General features: G+C 41.4%; 1 protein-coding gene and 1 long non-coding RNA gene across 6 annotated transcripts in view; one reads left to right on the forward strand and one right to left on the reverse strand.

The window, feature by feature from the left end:
* Positions 1 to 2,679: 2,679 nt before the first annotated feature.
* LOC145507969 (uncharacterized) lies at positions 2,680 to 13,562 on the reverse strand. 2 transcript variants are annotated; one of them, XR_014055261.1, is made up of 3 exons: positions 13,483 to 13,562; positions 11,199 to 11,317; positions 2,680 to 4,877 (listed from the first exon to the last, which is right to left on the reverse strand). It is a non-coding gene; the product is annotated as an uncharacterized LOC145507969 (long non-coding RNA). The 2 variants fall into 2 exon arrangements; XR_014055260.1 differs by having other exon boundaries at positions 13,361 to 13,562.
* Positions 13,563 to 13,649: 87 nt separating this feature from the next.
* Positions 13,650 to 23,699, forward strand: part of KYAT3 (kynurenine aminotransferase 3) — a 70,106-nt gene continuing 60,056 nt past the window's right edge. For 3 of the 4 annotated variants that reach the window (XR_014055259.1, XM_081495521.1, XM_081495527.1), the window contains exons 1-2: positions 13,650 to 13,718; positions 21,724 to 21,823. Coding sequence is in view for 1 of the 4 variants with exons in the window: in XM_081495521.1 (XP_081351647.1) it covers positions 21,725 to 21,823 (99 nt within the window). In the remaining 3 variants the exon portion in view is untranslated. The remainder of the gene's footprint in view (positions 13,719 to 21,723; positions 21,824 to 23,699) is intronic. The other variant, XM_081495526.1, reaches the window with a different exon arrangement.

A 23,699-nucleotide genomic window follows, 5' to 3' on the forward strand; every position in this document is an offset into this window, starting at 1 on the left:
CCCTGAAAGTTTACCATTTGATTATTTAGCATCATATTGAATGTTTCCAGACTTTGATAGTCATTTGTATCCTTGTACCATTTAGAAGTGAGTCTTCTCCTTCTTTCTCTCCACAAAGGACTTCTTCATTATCCCTTCTTTAGAGACCTAGGTGTCAGTTTATGTCCTGCCATTGCTCTGGGGAACTAACTGGCATAAAGCATGAAGTACTGATTTGGACCAACAGCATTGCCCAAAGGACACTGCACACCGTGACAAATTGAGGGGAAAAGGGCAGTAGCCAGAGAAACGCTCCAGGAGCTGAGAACCTGCTGAGAGCGCTTAAGAGAGGGGCCTCTGAAAGCTGAAAACCTCCAATGTGATCCAGGAATTCCAGAGGCAAAGTCAGATTGAGAAAGGAAGAAAAACACCATACTCAGAAGAGCAATTTCTACCAGGGTCTAACACAGTGATATTTGTGTAGCATCATTTTCTAATACCATTAGCCGGAAACCAGACACCTAGCCCATGTCTTGAAGGGCACAATGTTTCTACCAGCACAATTTTTATTGTTACACCTTACACATGGTTCCCATGTTTTGAATGAATTTTCTAAAAGATATTTATTTCTGCCTGTGCTGGGTCTTCATTGCTGTTCATGGGCTTTCTCTAGTTGTGGTCTGCAGTCTTCTCATTGCAGTGGCTTCTGTTGTTGCAGAGCACAGGCTCTAGGTGCACGGGCATCAGTAGTTTTGGCATTTAGGCTCAGCAGTTGTGGCACACAGGCTTAGATGCCCTGTGGCATGTGCAATCTTCCTCAACAAGATCAAACCTGTGTTCTCTGCATTGGCAGGCGGATTCTTAACCACTGGACTACCAGGGAAGCCCTGAATGAATTTTTATTACCCAGCTGATTTGTAAAGTCACCATTCATTTTCGCTTTTTAAAAATTGTCCACAACTGTAAAGACTTTCTCATCCTCAGTAAAAAATGTAAATAGTTGAATTGCTATAAATCCTGCCAAATATGTATTTGAGAAGGTACACAGGTAGACAAATAAATACAATAGATACATAGTTATGCTGGCCAATCTTTCTACTATAATTTTTGAAATGTTTAAGCTAATGTTTGTATAGCTATCCTAATCTGGCCAAAAAACCCTAATTTACTGTAATAATATATATGCACAAAGTAATCCATTTAAAATAGCTGCATGAGACTGAAAACTAAACATAACTCTTTTTTGACATAGTTGTATACATTTAAAGCAGACAACACGGTGATTCCATATACATACACACTGTAGAATGATTAAGGAGATCAAGATAATTAACACACACCTCTCCCTCACATAGTTAACATAGTTAATTCTTGTGTGTGTGTGTGTGTGTGTGTGTGTGTGTGTGTGTGTGTGTTGAAAATGCTTAAGATTTACTCTCAAGCAATTTTCAAGAATATAACTCTTTATAGCAGGAATGTAAGATGGAAAAGGCCCTAGAAACTTGCAAACTTAGACTCAATTGTCATTTTCTCCTGGATCAGGTCCTTCCTAGTACTGCTCTAGGATTATGAGTAAAGGAAGAAGGTAGTTCTGCCTGCCTGACCCTTAGTACCTACAAGGGACAAATGCCACTTGAGAAGTGTTTCCAGATAATAAGGCATCGCTAATATCTTTCACTTTGTTCTCACCTCTGTCACTCTACAGACATCTGGAAGGTCCATGTAAAGTGAAGTGACTTTGGTCAGCAAACAGGAGGGGTCAATAAACCATCACAGCAGTACTATGACTGCATATCAGGAAACCTATATGAAAGAGTTAAACAAAATTGAGGTTGATTTCTCTCTTATGTCAATATAGGAGGCCTGGAGCTAGAATGGTGGCTTCATGATATGAAAGCTCAGGTTCCTTCTCTCCCACCCATTGTTCTACCATCTTCAACTTGAAGATTCCACCTGGTGGTTCAAATAGCCAACATGTCTGCACTCAAACTGTCAGAGAAACCACTAACCTAGGGATCAACAGGGGTGTAGGATTCCTCAAGACATTTCCTAGAAACAGCACAGACAGCTTCCACTTATATCCTATGGCCCACCAGCTACAACAGAGACTGGGAATGCAGTCTTTAAGCAAGCATCCAAATACTCTGCTGAAATTTGGGAGTCATACTGCTATAGAAGAAAAGAACCCTAAATATTGGGGCATAACTTGCAGCCCCATCCTAAAGACTCTCTTTCCCTTTTTCTTAAGGAACAATTGTATGGTACTTAGGAAGAAATGAGCACAGTTCTAAGCTTTTTTTTTTTTTTTAACGTCTATGGAGTCATTCAGTCCTCAAACTAGCACTCTAAGTAAGGTTCTATAATCTACATCCTACAGATAAGGAAACTGAAGCACAGAGATATGAAGTAACTCACCCAAGGTTACACAGCTGCACAGTTGAGATCTGAACCACACAGTTTGGCTTGCCAAGTAGGCTATATTGCCTTCTCTCTGCTGTATTTCAGAATATTTTTAGTCTTCTCTTCGAGGCAATGGAACAGGGTTTATCTCCATAAAGGAGATGAAGTGACGTGAAGTGAAAGTCGCTCAGTCGTATCCAACTCTTTGCGACCCCACGTGCTGGAGTCCTGCTCCAGCGGGTCCAGGAGTACCCAAGGGATAAATGGCGTCGGCGAAAGGAAAAAATCACACGGAGTCTCTTGAAGTTTCAAAGACAATAATAATTTTTATTGCTTTAAGCTTCTACTTATATAGCACATGTTTGGGGTCAACAACCTTCGTAATGACTCTTGCAATATTTTCCTGTTCAGATGAATATCCCCTAATTCTAAGATGTACTAAAGGTTCTTTCCTGGTCCTTTGTCATACTTTGGTTACATTTTTACCCAGAAACCTATTCTTATTCTACTAAAACATGATCTATGATGTCATAAACCATATTGTCCCATTTACTCATTCCGTACAGTCTGCTACTTCAGCGAATAAGCACTATAGTGGCACCTAAGGTCAAGGGTTTCTCATACTACAGCCATTGTCAGTGGTGGTCTGTTTACCATCTACCCACATGCCACAAGACTATTTCTGGCAGGAATAAGTCTTTTACAGTCTACCCTGAAACCACCTACAATGTGACTCACATATTCCTTTTTGTCTGCGCTCAGATTCTGGGGGGCACAAATATCTCTAGCGTCCCAATCTTTTGAGAAAAGGCAATTGATTTAGTTTCTGTAATTTTCCCTGATAGATACATGACCCACGTTTTCCAGTCATCAATAATAATCTCCTCATGAGGCAAGGTCACAATAGGCTTAGGGCTTGTTTTCCAAATGAACATGGCCTTATTCCCTGGCTGAGTGTTAAGGACCCATCAGCCAGGGGCCTCAGTAGGTTTAATCATTTTGGGAATATTTCTTTGCGGCAGAAGATCATTTTTCTTTTCCCTGGACTCTCGTGAACTCATTACAGAAACCCCTTCAAATCCTACCAACAAAGAAAGAAACACAGCTAGCCACAGCAAAAGCATAGAAACAGAAAGGAGTGACGGTTCCGATCCTGGAGAGAAACCACTGTGCAGTTTCTTCTCGAGTGGTGCCATGACTTTGTCATCCGGCAGTGGTTCCAGAATGGCTCCCAACACCCATGGAGTATACAGTTCATGGAATTCTCCAGACCAGAATACTGGAATGGGTAGCCTTTCCCTTCTCCAGGGAATCTTCCCAAAATAGGGATAGAACCCAGGTCTCCCACATTGTAGGTGGATTCTTTACTAGCTAAGCCACAAGGGAAGCCCTTGGAAGATACTGTCTTTTTATTCAGAAAACAAATGAGCATAAGATATTAAGTACACTCATTAGCTAGTAGTTCAAAGGAGTCACTTACATTGCTCTTTCAAATGCCAACACGACTATAAATAATAACACACGGCTTAACATATCACAAATATTCTGATGCCCAGCATTTGGTCTTTCAATCATTTAATGAACCTGCATAAAAACCAGTGACAACAAATCAAACATACGTATGCTCCCTCTCTCTACTTAGTCAGTTCAGTCACTCACTCCTGTCTGACTCTTTGTGAAACCATGGACTGCAGCATGCCAGGCTTCCTTGTCCTTCATCATCTCCTGGAACATACTCAAACTCACATCCATCGAGTTGGTGATGCCATCCAACCATCTCATCCGATGTCGTCCCCTTCTCTCCCTGCCTTCAATCTTTCCCAGCATCAAGGTCTTTTCAAGTGAGTCAGTTCTTTGCATCAGGTGGCCAAAGTATTGGAGTTAAGCTTCAGGATCAGTCCTTCCAAAGAATATTCAGGACTGACTTCCTTTAGGATGGACTGGTTGGATCTCCTTGCAGTCCAAGGGACTCTCAAGAGTCTTCTCCAACACCACAGCTCAAAAGCATCAATTCTTCAATGTTCAGCCTTCTTTATGGTCCAACTCTCATTTCCATACATGACTACTGGAAAAACTATAGCTTTGAGTAGATGGACCATTGTCTGTAAAGTAAGGTCTCTGCTCTTTAATATGCTGTCTAGGTTTGTCATAGCTTTTCCTTTAAGGGGTGAGAGTCTTTAAATTTCATGATTACAGTCACCATTTGCAGTGATTTTGGAGCCCAAGAAAAATAAAGTCTCTCACAGTTTCCATTGTTTCATCATCTATTTCTCATGAAGTGATGGGATTGGATCCCATGCTCTTAGTTTTTTGAAGGTTGAGCTTTAAGCCAACTTTTTCACTCTCCTCTTTCACTTTCATCAAGAGGCTCCTTAGTTTCTCTTCACTTTCTGCCATAAGGGTGGTGTCATCTGTGTATCTAAGGTTATTGCTATTTCTCCCAGCAATCTTGATTCCAGCTTGTTCTTCATCCAGCCCAGCATTTCACATGATGTACTCTGCATATAAGTTAAATAAGCAAGGTGACGACATATAACCCTGGCATACTCCTTTCCCAATTTGGAACCAGACCCTTGTTCCCTGTCCGGTTCTAACTGTTGCTTCTTGACCTGCATACAGATTTCTCAGGAGGCAGGTCAGGTGGTCTGGTATTCCCACCTCTTTAAGAATTTTCCAGTTTGTTGTGATCCAAACAGTATACTTGTCTTGAGAACCCCATGAACAGTATGAAAAGGCAAAAAGATAGGACACTGAAAGATGAACTCCCCAGGTCAGTAGGTGCCCAATATGCTAATGGAGATCAGTGGAGAAATAACTCCAGAAAGAATGATGGGATGGAGCCAAAGAAAAACGATACCCAACTGTGGATGGGACTGATGATAGACGCAAAGTCCGATGCTGTAAAGAGCAATATTGCATAGGAACCTGGAATGTTAGGTCCATGAATCAAGGCAAATTGGAAGTGGTCAAACAGGAGATGGCAAGAGTGAACGTCGACATTCTAGGAATCAGCGAACTAAGATGGACTGGAATGGGTGAATTCAACTCAGATGACCATTATATCTACTACTGTGGGCAAGAATCTCTTAGAAGAAATGGAGTAGCCATCATGATCAACAAAAGAGCCCGAAATGCAGTACTTGGATGCAATCTCAAAAACGATAGAATGATCTCTGTTCGTTTCCAAGGTAAACCATTCAATATCACGGTAATCCAAGTCTATGCCCCGACCAGTAACGCCGAAGAAGCTGAAGTTGAAAGGTTCTATGAAGACCTACAAGACCTTCTAGAACTAACACCCAAAAAAGATGTCCTTTTCATTATAGGGGACTGGAATGCAAAAGTAGGAAGTCAAGAAACACCTGGCGTAACAGGCAAGTTTGGCCTTGGAGTACAGAATGAAGCAGGGCAAAGGCTAATAGAGTTTTGCCATGAGAACGCACTGGTAATAGCAAACACCCTATTCCAACAACACAAGAGAAGACTCTACACGTGGACATCACCAGATGGTGAACACCGAAATCAGACTGATTATATTCTTTGCAGCCAAAGATGGAGAAGCTCTATACAGTCAGCAAAAACAAGACCAGGAGCAGACTGTGGCTCGGATCGTGAACTGCTTATTGCCAAATTCAGACTTAAATTGAAGAAAGTAGGGAAAACCACTAGACCATTCAGGTATGACCTAGATCAAATCCCTTATGATTATACAGTGGAGGTGACAAATAGATTTAAGGGACTAGACCTGATGGACAGAGTGCCTGATGAACTATGGACAGAGGTTTGTGACATTGTACAGCAGACAGGGATCAAGAAAATCCCCATGGAAAAGAAATGCAAAAAAGCAAAACGGCTGTCTGAGGAGGCCTTACAGATAGCTGGGAAGAGATGAGAAGTGAAAAGCAAAGGAGAAAAGGAAAGATATTCCCATCTGAATGCAGAGTTCCAAAGAATAGCAAGGAGAGATAAGAAAGCCTTCCTCAACGATCAGTGCAAAGAAATAGAGGAAAACAACAGATTGGGAAAGACTAGAGATCTCTTCAAGAAAATTAGAGATACCAAAGGAACATTTCATGCAAAGATACGCTCGATAAAGGACAGAAATGGTATGGACCTAATAGAAGCAGAAGATATTAAGAAGAGGTGGCAAGAATACACAGAAGAACTGTACATAAAAGATCTTCACGACCCAGATAATCACGATGGTGTGATCACTCACCTAGAGCCAGACATCCTGGAATGTGAAGTCAAGTGGGCCTTAGAAAGCATCACTACGAACAAAGCTAGTGGAGGTGATGGAATTCCAGTTGAGCTATTTCAAATCCTCAAAGGTGATGCCGTGAAAGTGCTGCACTCGATATGTCAGCAAATTTGGAAAAGTCAGCAGTGGCCACAGGACTGGAAAAGGTCAGTTTTCGTTCCAATCCCAAAGAAAGGCAATGCCAAAGAATGCTCAAACTACCGCACAATTGCACTCATCTCACATGCTAGCAAGTAATGCTCAAAATTCTCCAAGCCAGGCTTCAGCAATACGTGAACCGTGAACTTCCAGATGTTCAAGCTGGTTTTAGAAAGGGCAGAGGAAACAGAGATCAAATTGCCAATATCTGCTGGATCATCAAAAAAGCAAGAGAGTTCCAGAAAAACATCTATTGCTGCTTTATTGACTATGCCAAAGCCTTTGACTGTGTGGATCACAATAAACTGTGGAAAATTCTGAAAGAGATGGGAATACCAGACCATCTGACCTGTCTCTTGAGAAACCTGTATGCAGGTCAGGAAGCAACAGTTAGAACTGGACATGGAACAACAGACTGGTTCCAAATAGGAAAAGGAGTATGTCAAGGCTGTATATTGTCACCCTGCTTATTTAACTTATATGCAGAGTACATCATGAGAAACGCTGGGCTGGAAGAAACACAAGCTGGAATCAAGATTGCCGGGAGAAATATCAATAACCTCAGATATGCAGATGACACCACCCTTATGGGAGAAAGTGAAGAAGAACTAAAGAGCCTCTTGATGAAAGTGAAAGAGGAGAGTGAAAAAGTTGGCTTAAAGCTCAACGTTCAGAAAACTAAGATCATGGTATCTGGTCCCATCACTTCATGGGAAATAGATGGGGAAACAGTGGAAACAGTGTCAGACTTTTATTTTTTTGGGCTCCAGAATCACTGCTGATGGTGACTGCAGCCATGAAATTAAAAGACGCTTACTCCTTGGAAGGAAGGTTATGGCCAACCTAGATAGCATATTTAAAAGCAGAGACATTACTTTGCCAACAGAAGTCCATCTAGTCAAGGCTATGGTTTTTCCAGTGGTCATGTATGGATGTGAGAGTTGGACGATGAAGAAAGCTGAGCGCCGAAGAATTGATGCTTTTGAACTATGGTGTTGGAGAAGACTCTTCAGAGTCCCTTGGACTGCAAGGAGATCCAATCAATCCATCCTAAAAGAGATCAATCCTGGGTGTTCATTGGAAGGTCTGATGTTGAAGCTGAAACTCCAATACTTTGGCCACCTCATGAGAAGGGTTGACTCATTGGAAAAGACCCTGATGCTGGGAAGGATTGGGCGCAAGAGGAGAAGGGGACGACAGAGGATGAGATGGTTGGATGGCATCACTGACTCGATGGACATGGGTTTGGGTGGACTCTGGGAGTTGGTGACAGACAGGGAGGCCTGGTGTGCTGCAATTCATGGGGTCGCAAAGAGTCGGACATGACTGAGCGACTGAACTGACACAGTCAAAGGCTCTGGCATAATCAATGAAGCAGAAGTAGATGTTCTGGAGTTCTCTTGTTTTTTCTATGATCCAGCAGATGTTGGCAATTTGATCTCTGGTTCCTCTGCCTTTTCTAAACCCAGCTTGAATATCTGGAAGTTTACGGTTCATGTACTGTTAAAGCCTGGCTGGGAGAATTTTGAGCATTAGTTTACTAGTGTGTGAGATGAGTGCAACTATATGGTAGTTTGAACATTCTTTGGCATTTCCTTTCTTTGGGATTGGAATGAAAACTGACCTTTTCCAGTCCTGTGGCTACTGCTGAGTTTTCCAAATTTGCTGGCATATTGATTACAACACTTTCACAGCATCGCCTTTTAGGATTTGAAATAGCTCAACTGGAATTCCATCACCTCCACTAGCTTTGTTCCTAGTGATGCTTCCTAAAGCCCACTTGACTTCGCACTCCAGGATATCTGGCTCCAGGTGAGTGATCACATCATCGTGGTTATCTGGTCATGAAGATCTTTTTTGTATAGTTCTTCTGGGTATTCTTGCCACCTCTTCTTAATATCTTCTATCTTAATATCTTAAGATAGATATTAAGATATCTATTATGTATAATAGATATATTATATATTAAGATAATATCTTAATATCTGTTAGGTCCATAACATTTCTGTCCTTTATTGTACCCATCTTTGCATCTTTCCTCAAGCCTTGTATCCTTATCCATCAGAGGGCAGAAAGAATGGAAACCACAATTACAGAAAACAAACCAAACTGATCACTTGGATCACAGCCTTGTCTAACTCAATGAAACTATGAGCCATGCCATGTAAGGCCACCCAAGATGGACTGGTCATGGTGGAGAGTTTTGACAAAATATGGTCCACTGGAAAAGGGAATGGCAAACCACTTCAGCATTCTTGCCTTGATAATCTTATGAACAGTATGAAAATGCAAAAAGATAGGACACTGAAAGATGAACTCCTCATAGCCCAATATGCTACTGGAGTAGAATGAAGAAATATCCCCATAAAGAATGAAGAGGCTGAGTCAAAGCAAAAACAAGGCCCAGTTGTGGATGTGACTGGTGATGGCAGTAAAGTCCGATGCTATAAAGAGCAATATTGCATAGCAACCTGGAATGTTAGGTCCATGAATCAAGGTAAATTGGAATTGGTCAAGCAGGAGATGGCAAGAGTGAACACTGATATTTCAGGAATCAGTGAACTAAAATGGACTGGAATGAGTGAATTCAACTCAGACGACCATTATATCTACTACTGTGGGCAAGAATCCCTTAGAAGAAATGGAGTAGCCCTCATAGTCAACAAAAGAGTCCAAAATGCAGTACTTGGATGCAATCTCAAAAATGACAGAATGATATCTGTTCCTTTCCAAGGCAAACCATTCAACATCACAGTAATCCAAGTCGGTGCCCCAACCAGTAATGGTGAAGAAGCTGAAGTTGAACGGTTCTATGAAGACCTACAAGACCTTCTAGAACTATCACACACACACACACACACACACACACACACACACACACACAAAGATCTCCTTTTCATCATAGAAGACTGGGATGCAAAAGTAGGAAGTCAAGAGATGCCTGGAGTAGCAGGCAAGTTTGGCCTTGGAGTACAAAATTAAGCAAGGCAAAGGCAAACAGAATTTTGCCAAGAGAATGCACTGGTCATAGCAAACACCCTATTCCAACAACACAAGAGACGACTCTACACATGGACATCACCAGATGGTCAACACTGAAATCAGATTGATTATATTCTTCGCAGCCTAAGATGAAGAATCTCTATACACTCAGCAAAAACAAGACGAGGAGCTGACTATAGCTCAGACCATGAACTCCTTATTGCCAAATTCAGACTTAAACTGAAGAAAGTAGGGAAAACCACTAGACCATTCAGGTATGACCTAAATCAAAACCCTTATGACTATACAGTGGAAGTGACAAACAGATTCAAGAGATTAGACCTCATGGAGTGCCCGAAGAACTATGGATGGAGGTTCGTAACACTGTACAGGAGGCAGTGATCAAAACACTCCCCAAGAAGAAGAAATCCAAAAAGGCAAAATGGTTGTCTGAGGAGGCCTTACAAAGAGTTGAGAAAAGAAGAGAAGTGAAAGGCAAAGGAGAAAAGGAAAGCTGTAACCATCTCAATGCAGAGTTCCAAAGAATAGAAAGAAGAGATAAGAAAGCCTTCCTAAGTGATCAGTGCAGAGAAATAGAGGAAAACAATAGAATGGGAAAGACTAGAGATCTCTCTACGTAAACCCCACTGAAATAACAATGAGGCAGTTCTTTTAGGCGATAACCCTGTAAGAGTGAAAACAAGGGGAATGACAGTGACAGCAAGACTAAAGATGCTAGAAAGCAAATAGGCAGGTAGAAATTTAGAGCAGATTAAAAAACCTGAATCCCAGATCAGTCACAAAGAAAGTCAAGAAAGCAACTACACCTACTCCCACAGAACTCTCCAAAGATTCAAGACTAAACACAGGAGGGTCATTTAAAGTCCTTTCTAACAAAGAACTAGATCCCCAGATCCCCACAGCAAGTTCATGAACCCCCAATAACTGGTTCTCCTTCACTTCAGCAAGAGATGGGCAGTTTATACTCTGAAGAGTGTAAACAGAGAGGATCCAAGTCAGGAGAAACTATGCAGAGGTGACTGTAGTGGGAATTCCTAATAATGTACTTTCACAGCCTTGAGAAATTCCACAGAAATAGCACCTGGAAAAACAGCATATATTAAGAAACTGTGTTAATGATTATCTCATGTTTTTCTTAAGAATAATCTCCTTGTTACAAACCCCAAGGCCAGACCCAGAAGGGAGCATGACTGGGATCATGAAAGCATGGATTTTGGAACACTGGGTTGGCGTCAGGCATGAACGCTGCCTATGCACTTGCTGATTGTTCCCGAGACTAGCCCAAAAGGGAATGGCCTGGGGTAAAAACAAGGAGATCTGGACTATGTCAGTGTAGTGTCTTGGGAAAGATAAGATCAAAAAAAGTCTTGTAGTCTGCAATTAGGAATAAAAGCTGGACTCAGAGTGGACTCTGCACCTCAGTCCCATAGAGGCTGCATGTCCCCTGACCCATTGCACCAGATTTCGTGTTCTGTCTTCATTCTCGTCGCTTGCTCCCAGACCGTTAGGGCAACAGGTGACTGTGGAGGGGTAGAGCTGAAACAGAGGAGTAAGTAGATGTTGGCAGAATGAATGTTGTGACCCTTAGTGCTCTTTCCCTCCTTTGCCACCACCTGAGCCCAGAAAACATCATCTCTCCCTCTAACAACCTCCACAGATCTTTCTGCTTCTGCTCTGAGCCCAACGACAAGTCTCTTCTCTAAAGGAACTGGAGTGTCTATTTTTAAATGTGACTAAGATTACGTTATCCCTCTGTTTAAGGTTTTCCAATGGCTACTTCAATATAAAATCAAAACTTTCTGTGGTCTTCCTCTCCATCTTAATCTGGAAGCACCTTCCCCTGGATTACTGTGTTTTAGACACAGTGGCCTCTCTGCTGTTTCTCACTTGCCAAATTTACTCATATATCAGAGCCTTTTCAACTGCTATTTTCCTTTCCAGAATTACTTTTGGGAAGGCTGCCTCTGGTTCAAACGTTACCTTCTCAAAAAAAGAAGACTTCCTGACTATCATATTTAAACTATCTGCAGTCTCCAACCCTCATTGTTTCTTTCAGAGCACTTATCACCATCTGAAGTCACTGTATATATTTATTTGACTATTGTCTGTTTCTTCCTCTTTAAGGTTTGAGACACTTCCTGTGCCCCGTTACCCTCAGAAGGCTCGGCATCTACGCTGTCAATTCGTGTTATTTGTTAAATCTGAGAAAAAGAAAACCAGTACCTAGTATGAGGGACTGAACTGAAACTTACCCTTAAGGTTTCAGTGTTGTTAGGAACTAGCCCAGGTGTCTCCCGGTAAAATATAGCAATCTGACAGAATACTAACATCACACAGTCACTCTCCGATTATGCTCAAGTGACACAACAGACAAGCTCAAGCAATAATTGCGTCTAAACCCAGATAAAGCAAGGTCACTGCCAACTACCAAAACAGCAAACCTCCTCCACTCCTGACTAGCAAAAACTTTGCTTTTTATCAATTACAAAATTAGCTTTGCAATTTTCCTCCCTTCTTCTACATGAGGTATATTATGATACCCAATCTAATGATTACCCCCTCTTCCTGACAGCACCCAAAACAGCATGAATCTCCATTTCCTTGGACCCTCCCCCCAAATCACTCAATATAAGCCCAAGTCCTCTGGGTCTCATCTACCAGTTTGTTATTGAAACGACCCACAGTTCCCCAAGATGTAAGCTTTCCCTCTTTTCAAGGAGTAATAAACCCAACCTTTTAACTACAGGGGTGTTCCTTGTGGCCGCTTGGTGGAGAATATTGACAAATCAATGCGCCTTACAGTAGCTCACAGTCTGGGGTAGATTCCCTACTGTACACAATAATTTCTCCACCCACCTAATCAACTTCTGAATCTCCTGGTATCTAGTTGCAGAGTAGATTCCTTCAACCAAAGATTATCTTTGTTCTCTCCTCTATAGTTGAATAACAAGCTACTGCCCTTCCCACTCCTTCTATCCACTCGTCTTCTTAAATTCGGAGAGGAAGAAACATCTAGTTATGAAACTCAATTCTTAACCAGAACCTCTCCTTTCACTAAACACCGCTCTCAACAGATGTAATTCATGGTGTTCCTTTTTCTCTTAGCCGATTTTTCTCCTTCACCGTTTAAAGTGTCACTTACTTTCCTTCTCAGTTTCATATCACATTCCATTTTCAGTTCTCTGATCGAACTCGTTTTACTGTTCAGGAAGGTAAAGTTCCTCTGTGCTTTTTTGTTCACCAACTCCCCACCACCACCACCACCACCACCACCACAGGTGATAAATACACTTACAAACCCTTTTACACACTCTCTTTAGCCTTGCCCTCTCTGGCACCTTCTAACACCATTCTAACTACAACCCTCCCCTCATCTAAGTCCTGTGGCCCCACCTCTCACCCTTTCTTCCAAATCAATCCTTGCCCTAGAATCCGCCCCAAACCAATCGGTCACATACATCCAATTAGAGCTGTGGACCTAAATTTCATACCCAATCCCGGCCTTAGACAAACCCCCGCCCCATCCCACCCCTTAACCAGACACGCTTCGGCAGCTCAGATCTGGCTCCGCATCTCCACCTGCCTGGTCCAGTCCCCAATCCCGCTGTCCGCGCAGCAAATCGCGTCCGAATCCAAGCCCCACAGACAATCCTGATCACATCGCAGCGAAGCTCCTTCCTGCCAGCTTACTCTCCTCTGACCTTTCGCCGCCCATTCTTCATCCGGGCTCCCACGCGATTGCATCCAGTCCGCGACCCCAGTCCAGCTCCGTTCAGGCTCCGCCCCTAATCCCGAATCCCTCCCCATCAGGCTCTCGAGCACTCGCGGGACTTGAGCTCCGGGAAGCGAGGTGTTCGCGCGAGAAAGTGAGTGTGGCCCTAGAAGGGCACTCGGCGGGTGATGGTTGCCGTTTTGGCTCAGAGCCACCGGGAGCGAGGTGAGGCGGGAGACCGGTTGGGGTGCGCTGCATTTTCACTTTTCACTTTTATGCATTGGAGAAGGAAATGGCAACCCACTCCAGTGTTCTTGCCTGGAGAATCCCAGGGACGGGGGAGCCTGGTGGGCTGCCGTCTATGGGGTCGCACAGAGTCGGCCACGACTGGAAGCGACTTAGCAGCAGCAGCAGCAGCAGCTGAGCCGCGCGCCTGGCGAGGTTGGAGAGGAAGAGCAGGGGTTGGATTTCCTTCAAGATTCCGGCTCTCCTTCCCGAGCTGGGGCGGGAGCTCGGAGTTGGGCCTGTTAGCTCTCGGCTTCGGTGGACTGCGGCCTGGTAGCAGAGGGTCAGCGCTGGAGTTTCAGAATTTGCTACGGAGAGGAAATAGCACAGAAGTGCTGGCCTTCTAGAGTGGGACCCCGGGACCCCGGTCCTCGTCTGCCCTTTTTGCGCTTGATTTTGCAATTTGGATGTTTTGTAAACGTTATAGGAAGCTGATACCGAGTCCAGTTGACCCGTAACCGAGATTCTCAATAAAAAAGGAAACACAGGCTGCTGACTTACCACATACTGGCTCTTAGTGGAACCCATGGTTTTTAGATTAAAGAAAAGCGGTCCAATCTGGTGCTTTTGGAGCCCCCCGCCGAGTACGGACACTCCTCCGTTTTGCTGGCGCGCGGCTCCTTCACTTCTGCCTGAGCCGGGCAGCCAGCTCCTTCCACACCTGGCTGCACACTCACCATTACTAAGTTTTAACTCACGTGGGCCTAAAACCGAACTCCTGCCAACTTAACCCAAGCGCCATATTACTGCCCTCTGCAGAAGTTTATAATTACTTGAATTCCGTTTTCACAAAACAGCTTTTCAGCAATTTCAGGCTCATGTGTCCTTATACCGGCTCCGTATGGCGGATTTTTCCATTCTTGCTTCAGGCTTTGAGGTTTATTATTCCCACTGTACTTTCCCCGCCAGTCACTTATTCACCTCCTACTTTCCCTCTGTTGTATCAGTAAGCCTTAGAAACATTCTAAAGTGGAAATAAACATTTGATCAGACTCAACCTGTTTTGTACATTAATTAGCACTAGCTCTTTTGGCAGTCATACATTAATCTTCCTTGAGCTTGCAGTTAACCTGAACATTCCGGACTTTGTGAAATTCACTGCATCTCTTCCTACCTCTCCTCCTCAGTATGTAAAGTGGTTACAAATTCATTATTTGGATTTTAAGCCCAGAGCTTAACTTTTACCATTCATTTGGATTGCTTTACTCACCTTTTGGCTCTGAATTCTGTAAGAATTCATCAGCCTTCTCAACTTCCAAGTCACCCCCAGATGCACTACACATACCTTCAGTATCTTCATTTTAAACAGTCTACACCAAAGATACTAAATAATTAAATTTTCTGTTGATCATGTCTACATTACAGTGGAATTTACCTTATGTATAATATGCCATATTCATGTTTACTAGATGACACTGATTCACAGTTTCCTGATTTTCTTCACAGAGCATCGTTTTTAAGTATTAATGAGAACGAAAACCAAAACAGTGAAAATGTTGTTTAATATTAAAAGCCATATATATACCTTTTTATTTTTTCCAACTTTTCAGTGATATCTCAGGTGTTTTTATTAGTGAATATGCATAGGGAAAGTTAATTGCTTTAAAGTGCTGCTCAAAAAGTGTTTGTTTAAAGTACAAAAGAAATAAGTCTTAGAGGTTCTGAATATGTGTCTGTTAGCCTGCTTAGATTTCTTTGGAGCCAGTTTTTCACCGATGCCCCCACGATTCCTTCTACAACGAAATTACTTAGTGAGAGTAATGAGTGAGAAGAAAATCGAGCCTGTATCTAGGCACTGAGGAATTTTGTCATTGGCGTGGGAGGAAAATGAGAGATTGTAATGTGTCAAAAGCCAAGGGAACATGGTGTTTCTGGGAGGAGACAGGGCTTAACCAGCAGATATAAAGCTGAAGAGAACTCAAGAAAAGTGAGAATTTCACAATTGTCCCCTGGAGTTATCAGTATGAAGGTCAAAATTGACTTGGGCCAGAGCTGCCTCTCTGGAGTAATCAGTACAAACATTAGATTGCCCTGGGCTAAGAAGTATAGATTGAGGAAAAGGGACAGTCGATAAAATTGTATCTTCTTAACTAGGAGAGATGAATATGTAGAAGAGAGTGGTAATAGTCAATGGAGCAAGGGAGAGAAATAGCATCCAAGTCATGGGAGGAAAGACTGTTCTTTTGTAGCAGGATCAGTTTATTATAATAGGAAGAAAAAAAGGGAATGTTTTTGGTTTAGTTTTTTTAGATGTGGGCAAGTTGAAAAAATTCCCATACGATGGCTTCTGTTTTCTCTCTGATAGAAAACATGGCCATCTGGTTAGACTAAAGAGGGTTATCTGTTAGAGGAGCTTTGGAAAAATTAAAATAATCATTTTGTACTATGGGAGAGAAATATTGCCTATTCTCTTAATGGCTTTTGGCTGAGGCTGAGAATTAAACTGACATAAGACAGATTAACAGGAGATAAGCACACATTTAGTGTAAGTTCTATGTGACAGAGATGCTTTCTCGAGAAAATGAAGACCCAAAGAAGTGGCAAAATCAAATGCTTTTAAGGCAGGTTGAACAAAGAGAGGCCATTGTGGGAAAGTAACCAAAAAATAATGGGGAAATTTAAAGGAAGATAAGAATTATTTTAACTAGGTCTGTTTGTACAGAATTCTCTCAGCTTTAACTCTCTAAGAATGTCTCTCTCCCCACGCCCCCCTGATACAGAGCAGGTATTTTTCACATGGGCATGTTATCTCCTATTTTCAGGAAGAAAGGGTAAGATCAGATCACTCTTCTTGGCTCTACTATTTTTCACATGCCTTTAGGTCAAAATAAACCTTAGGCCAAAGTGGCATATTTTGGGTTGGCATCTTCTACCATGTTTACCTATATAATATATGGAGAAATGGTAGAGAGTTTTGGGGGTCATTTTGAAATCGATTTTTGGTGAAACCAATCCTATCCTTTGTGATTTTCTGCAACAGTACAAAGCTTCATGGGCCATAGGAAAAAACAGACACTATAATTGAGTTCATCTAAGGTCAGGGTTTTATACTGGGTTGGCCAAAAGGTGCATTTGTTTTTTTTCCATAAGATGGCTCTAATAGCACTTAGTTGTCTTTAACTTCATTCAAAACAGTTTTGTTAGATTGTATTACGACAGCCATAATACATAATATTTCATATCAATGTGCATTTAAAAAAATAAAAATTGTGATGGACAATGAAAAATGGATACTGTACAATAATGTGGAACAGAAGAGATCATGGGGCAAGTGAAATGACCCACCAACTGTACCAAAGGCTGCTCTTCATCCAAAGAAGGTGTTGTGTATATGGTGGGATTAGAAGGCAATCCTCTATTATGATCTCCTTCTGGAAAACCAAATGATTAATTCCAACAAGTAATGTTCCCATTTAGACCAACTGAAAGCAGCACTTGAGAAAAAGCATCCAGAATTAGTCAACAAAAAACCCATGATTTTTCATCAGGATAACACAAGACTGCCTGTTTCTTTGATGACCAGGCAAAAAATGTTACAGCTAGGCTGGGAAGTTCTGATTCATTCATCCTATTCTCCAGATATTGCACCTTCAGATGTCCATTTATTTCTGTCCTTATAAAATTTTCTTAATGGAAACATTTTCAACTCCCTGGAAGATTGTAAAAGTCACTTGGAACACTTCTTTGCTCAAAAAGATAAAAATTTGGGGGAGATGGAATTATGAAGTTGCTTGGAAAATGGCAGAAGGTAGTGGAACAAAACGATGAATATATTATTCAATAAAGTTCTTGGTAAAAATGAAAAAAAAGGTGTCTTTTATTTTTACTTAAAAAATGGAAGGAACTTTTTGGCCAACCCAATAGCTAGGTGCAAAGACAGACAGGGGGAGCTAGGGCATTGTCAAGAACATTACTGAAGCTGTGGAACTGGCATCTAAATTGGAAAATAAAGGAAAGTGAGGGCTGATTGGGAAAAGGAGAGGCAGCCTCCTGGAGATCTAGAGATATTGACGAATAATATTAGTTGAAAGAATTTAATTGAAAGGATAGGTAGTGTATGGTCAAGGACAGAATACTTCAATTAATTGTTTTGGGATTAGATCAGATTGTGGTAATGGCAAGGTGTACACTGTGACCTTTGGAGACAGTGCATAGGGTGGAATGAGCAATGGGCACTGGGACATCAGTTGTTGGGTGAGTCATCTCTGAGGACATTGGAATTACCTGGGGTGATCACAGAAGAGTTGAGGAGAAAACTGTGCCTAATGATAAAATTCTAAAATGACAAGGAGTTGTCATCAGGTCAGAGATATTAATAATATCAGTGAGGCAGATGAGGGGAGTAATAGTCCAGTAATGGTAGAAGAGACAGCAAGAAAGAGGTAAGTGGGACATATACAAACAAAAGCTGACACTGAGGAGTATAGAAGTGCTATCTTCAGGGAGCAATAAGATTTGAGTTCAAGCTAGGAGGTAGAAGAAACTCTCTGAAAACATATATAATGGGATTTGCTGAGAATGGTACAGCTGTTTCAAGAGGCATAGTAGAAAGTTTGATAAGTGAGAGAGAAATGAAGAACTGTGTCAGTTTCCAGGCAATACATTGCATTATGGCGGTAATGTGCTGTGGAAAATGGGAGAGGGATGGGATTTAGGCTTTGAATTTCCAGATGAAAACCAGTAGATTTAGTGTCAACTCCCTAGGGGCAATCAGTACTGAGGTCTGGTGGCCAGAAGGCGTAGCTCACCCAGTCTGAGGAGAAATCTCCCAAGACCTATCTGAGGTCATACACAACCAGCAGTGACTTAACAGTACTTTCTGAGGTTACCCTCAAGGATTCATTTATTTATCCGGTCAGAAATATGAGGAAACTAAGGCCCAGCAAGAGTTAGGGAATTGTCTGAGAATAGAAATTTTTTTTTTTTTAATATGAAAAATAGGGATTAGAATCCAGGTACCCTGATTCCTTGTAGCTCGACTGGTAAAGAATCTGCCTGTAATGCAGGAGACCCCAGTTTGGAAAGATCCTGGGTTGGAAAGATCCCCTGGGGAAGGGATAGGCTACCCACTCCAGTATTTATGGATTTCCCTGGTGGTGAATTCCCTGGTGCCTCAGACGTTAAAGTGTCTGCTTACAATGCGGGAGACTCAGGTTCAATCCCTGGGTTTGAATAGACCTAGAGAAGGAAATGGCAACCCATCCCAGTATTCTTGCCTGGAAAATCCCATGGGCAGAGAAGCCTGGTAGGCTACAGTCCATGGGGTTGCAAAGAGTCCGACATGACTGAGCGACTTCACTTTCTTTCTGGTGGCTCAGACAGTAAAGAATCTGCCTGCAATGTGGGATACCTGGGTTGGAAAGATCCCCTGGAGGAGGGCATGGCAACCAACTCCAGTATTCTTGCCTGGAGAATTCCCATGGACAGAGGAGCCTGGTGGGCTACAGTCCATGGGTTCACAAAGAGTCGGACATGACTGAATGACTAAGCAAAGCACAGCACATCCTGATTCCTAGTCCTGTTTGCTCCCCTCTCAGCCCCCCACCCTCATTTATGTGAGGAACGTAGAAGCGGTTTCTCTCACTTGTCTACTTGCAAGAAAGTATTTTACTTACACTTTCCTTAATACCAAAGAAATTAGGCTGAACTTAAACAATTGGGTATTTGTTGAAAAATATATTGTCTGAGGAGAAGGCAATGGCACCCCACTCCAGTACTCTTTTGCCTGGAAAATCCCATGGACGGAGGAGCCTGGTGGGCATCAGTCCATGGGGTCGCTAAGAGTTGGACACAACTGAGCAACTTCACTTGCACTTTTCGCTTTCATGCACTGGAAAAGGAAATGGCAACCTACTCCAGTGTCCTGCCTGGAGAATCCCAGGGATGGGGGAGCCTGGTGGGCTGCCGTCTATGGGGTCGCACAGAGTTGGACACGACTGAAGTGACTTAGCAGCAGCAGCATATTGTCTGAATTCAAATAACTTCTTGATACTGAGTGAAGATTGTTCAACATAGTTACTGTTGTTCGGTAATACCTCTCCTCAGAGCTATCCCTGTGCCTGCTGCTGCTGCTGCTGCTAAGTCGCTTCAGTCGTGTCCGACTCTGTGAGACCCCATAGACGGCAGCCCACCAGGCTCCCCTGTCCCTGGGATTCTCCAGGCAAGAACACTGGAGTGGGTTGCCATTCCTTTTTCCGATGCATGAAAGCGAAAAGTGAAAGTGAAGTTGCTCAGTCGTGTCCGACTCTTAGCGACCCCATGGGCTGCAGCCTACCAGGCTCCTCCGTCCATGGGGTTTTCCAGGCACGAGTACTGGAGTGGGGTACCATTGCCTTCTCCGACCACTGTCCCTAATCCCATTAATATTTTATTCCTGAACAAAACTATTAATGACCCAAGAATAGGCATTTCTTGACTTAAGAAAACTTTGACTTGAAAGAGACTTCCCTGGTGGCTCAGACGGTAAATCGTCTGCCTACAATATGGGAGACCCAGGTTCGATCCCTAGGTCAGCAAAATCCCCTGGAGAAGGAAATGGCAACCCACTCCAGTACTCTTGCCTGGAAAATCCCATGGATGGAGGAGCCTGATAGACTACAGTCCGTGGGATCCTAAAGAGTCAGACACAACTGAGCCACTTCACTTTTCTTTTTTTTTGACTTGAAAGAAACTTAAGAAGTCGTTATTTACAAAGGAATCACTATTTCATAAAAGGACTCATTATAAATAGTTCACTTAAATCATTAATTTATACGATGATTTTATGTATTCATTCATTTGACACATTTATTTATAACATGCCTCCTGTGTACCAGAGAAGTGAACTAAACACACTAGGCCCCTACTCATGGCACTTACATTAAATTACCAAATGAGTGAGTGAGTTGTCAGCCAAACAAAGCGCTTTGCAGAGAGTTAACTGAGGCTCATGTGATATAGAATGGCTAAGAGGCTGTCATTTAAGCTCAGATTTTGTTGACAAGGTCAGAATTTTCTATTTTACTTTTTTAGAAACATCAAATATGTTATTTTTCACATCTAAAGCTTTCTGTAGCCTTCAAATTTTGGTCACTTAAGGAGATTCATAATTAGTTTCAGTAGGTGGTTTGAATCCATAAAGTATATCTTTTTTTCTTTTTTTAAGTTTGATTATTAGAGATAAAGGAAATGCCCTCCACTGATAGAAATTGTTGGAGTAAAACCTTATGGGAAGTTTCTACTGCCCTGAATTCTTTTGCTTGTAAGTGGCAGTATCATAAGAGAAGTCCATTTTGCTTTGATCTCCCTCTATTGACCCATGGTGATAATAATATCCTTACAGGTAGAGAAATAATTCAGAATCAGGTAGAGAAGTAATTCAGAATGCATGCCTGCTAGGTAGCTGGAATCTCTTAATGGGGCTTGCTAATTATAGAATTGTTGAGGGAAGTACCATCTGAAAAAATAAGGGAAGATTCATTCATATATTCTTTTTATTTCTCAAAGATCTGCTATAATCCTTTTCAAACAGCTTTCTAAATAACCTGCTTTTAACAACTGTAATTTACTGTTACAAATTGTGCTTTTACTAGTGACTTTTCCAGATGATTCTGAATTTCAGTAGTTCTTAGACTGAAACATTCTGGATTTTATGGCTACTAGAAATGGAATTTTTACTTCCTGTAGTTTAATGCTCTAGACTAAAGTAGAGCTTTATTTTTTAAATTCATCATATCCTTACAGATCTAGTTTAAAATGACACATGTATAAATTTGTATAAGAAAGAATTCTATTGGAATAATTGGAACATTTCTCATGATGAGAGATTATATCATAGAAAGAAAACTCAGCTATAGAAAAAGTTAATTTCTATTTTATACAAGGTTATGGTCTGTTGAGTAGCTGTGTTTAATAGTGGTATAAGTATACATTTACTCCCTTTAAATTTTTTTCTTTTATTCCGTAGCATGCTTTTGGCCTGGGGGAGACTCTGTACCCTTTGCAGTAGACCTGAATTTCTGAAGACAGTTTGTGCTTCAAAAATCCTTGGACTCTCTACTTCTGCTGTAGGTATTGCTTAGTCACTTATAGAAATAAAATTGCACATATTCTGCAGTGTTTGAAAAAGACAATTTTTCATGGCTATTTTGTAATTATTTTACTAGAATGAGTATTTATGTTAAATAAGCTGAAACAATCTCTTGTCATTAGCGGAACTGACTTTCACTGGACAGCTGCTTGCCTGTCTATATGTCAGGCATCAGTTCAGTTTAGTTGCTCAGTCTCTTTGCAACTCTTTGCAACCCCATGGACTGCAGCACGCCAGGCTTCCCTGTCCATCAACAACTCCCAGAGTTTACCCAAATTCTTGAGTCGGTGATGCCATCAAACCATCTCATCCTCTGTTGTTCCCTTCTCCTCCCGCCTTCAATCTTTCCCAGCATCAGGGTCTTTTCAATGAGTCAGCTCTTTGCATCAGGTGGCCAAAGTATTGGAGTTTCAGCTTCAACATCAGTCCTTCCAATGAACACTCAGGACTGATTTCCTTTAGGATGGACTGGTTGGATCTGCTTGCAATCCAAAGGACTGTCAAGAGTCTTCTCCAACAACACAGTTCAAAAGCATCAATTCTTCGGCACTCAGCTTTCTTTATAGTCCAACTCTCACATCCATACATGACTACTGGAAAAACCATAGTCTTGTCAGGCACAGTGCAGGGGATTTTATTCATTATCTCAATTTATTAATTTTTTTCAGTTGAAGTATAGTTTATTTACAATATTGTGTTGATTTCAGATATACGGCATAGTGATTCAGTTTTTTTTTTTTTTTACAGGTTATATTCCATTATAGATTATTGTGGGATATTGGGTATAATTCCCTGTGCTATACAGCAAATCCATATTGCTTATCTGTTTTCTGTATAATGGTTTGTATATGTTAATCACACACTCCTCATTTCACCCCACCTGCTTTGATAACCACAAGTTTGTTTTTAGATTAATTAGTTTTTAGATTGCACATATAAGTGCTATCATATAGTATTTGTTTTTCTCTGTCTGATTTATTTTACTAAGCATAATATTCTTTAGGTCCATCTACATTGCTGCAAATGTTGGTATTTCATTCTTTTTTGTAGAGTTATATTCCTTTATATATATACCACATCTTCTTAAGCCAGTCATCGGTTGATGGTGCTTGGGTGCCATCCATGTCTTGGCTGTTATAAATAGTGATACTGTGAACATTGAGGAGCATGCATCCTTTTGAATTAGAAGTGTTTTTCCCCTGCCCCCAGGTATATACCCAGGAGTGGAATTGCTGGATCATATAGTAGTTTTATTTTTAATTTTTTAAGGAACCTCCATACTGTTTTCCATACTGGCTGTACCTATTCACATTTCTACCAACAGGGTACAAAGATTCCTTTTTGTACACATTTATTTTATATAGACTTTTTTGATAATAGCCGTTCTGATCACTATGAGTTGATAGCTCATTGTGCTTTTTTAGCTCATTGTGCTTTTGTTTTACATTTTTCTGTTAGCTAGTGATGTTGAGCATCTTTTTATGTGCCTAGTAGCCATCTCTCAATATATCTTCTTTGGAAAAATATCTATTCAGGTCTTCTGCCCATTTTTTGATTGGGTTTTATTTTTTTGATATTGAGTTGTGTGAGCTGATGTATATTTTGGGTGTTAACTCCTTGTTGGTTGCATCATTTGCAAGTATTTTTTCTCATTCTGTAGGTTGTTTTTTCATTTTATTAACGGTTTCTGTTGCTGTGCAAAAACTTAATTTTGATTAGGTCCCATTTGTTAATCTTTTCCTTTATTTCTTTTGCCTTGGGAGACTAAGAAAATATTGCTACAACTTATGTCAAAAAATGTTTCACGTATGTTCTCTTCTGAGTATTTTATGGTATCATGTCTTACATTTAGG

Source organism: Giraffa tippelskirchi, chromosome 5, assembly GCF_054371585.1.
Source record: "Giraffa tippelskirchi isolate mGirTip1 chromosome 5, T2T-mGirTip1v1.2.pri, whole genome shotgun sequence".
Taxonomy (NCBI): domain Eukaryota; kingdom Metazoa; phylum Chordata; class Mammalia; order Artiodactyla; family Giraffidae; genus Giraffa; species Giraffa tippelskirchi.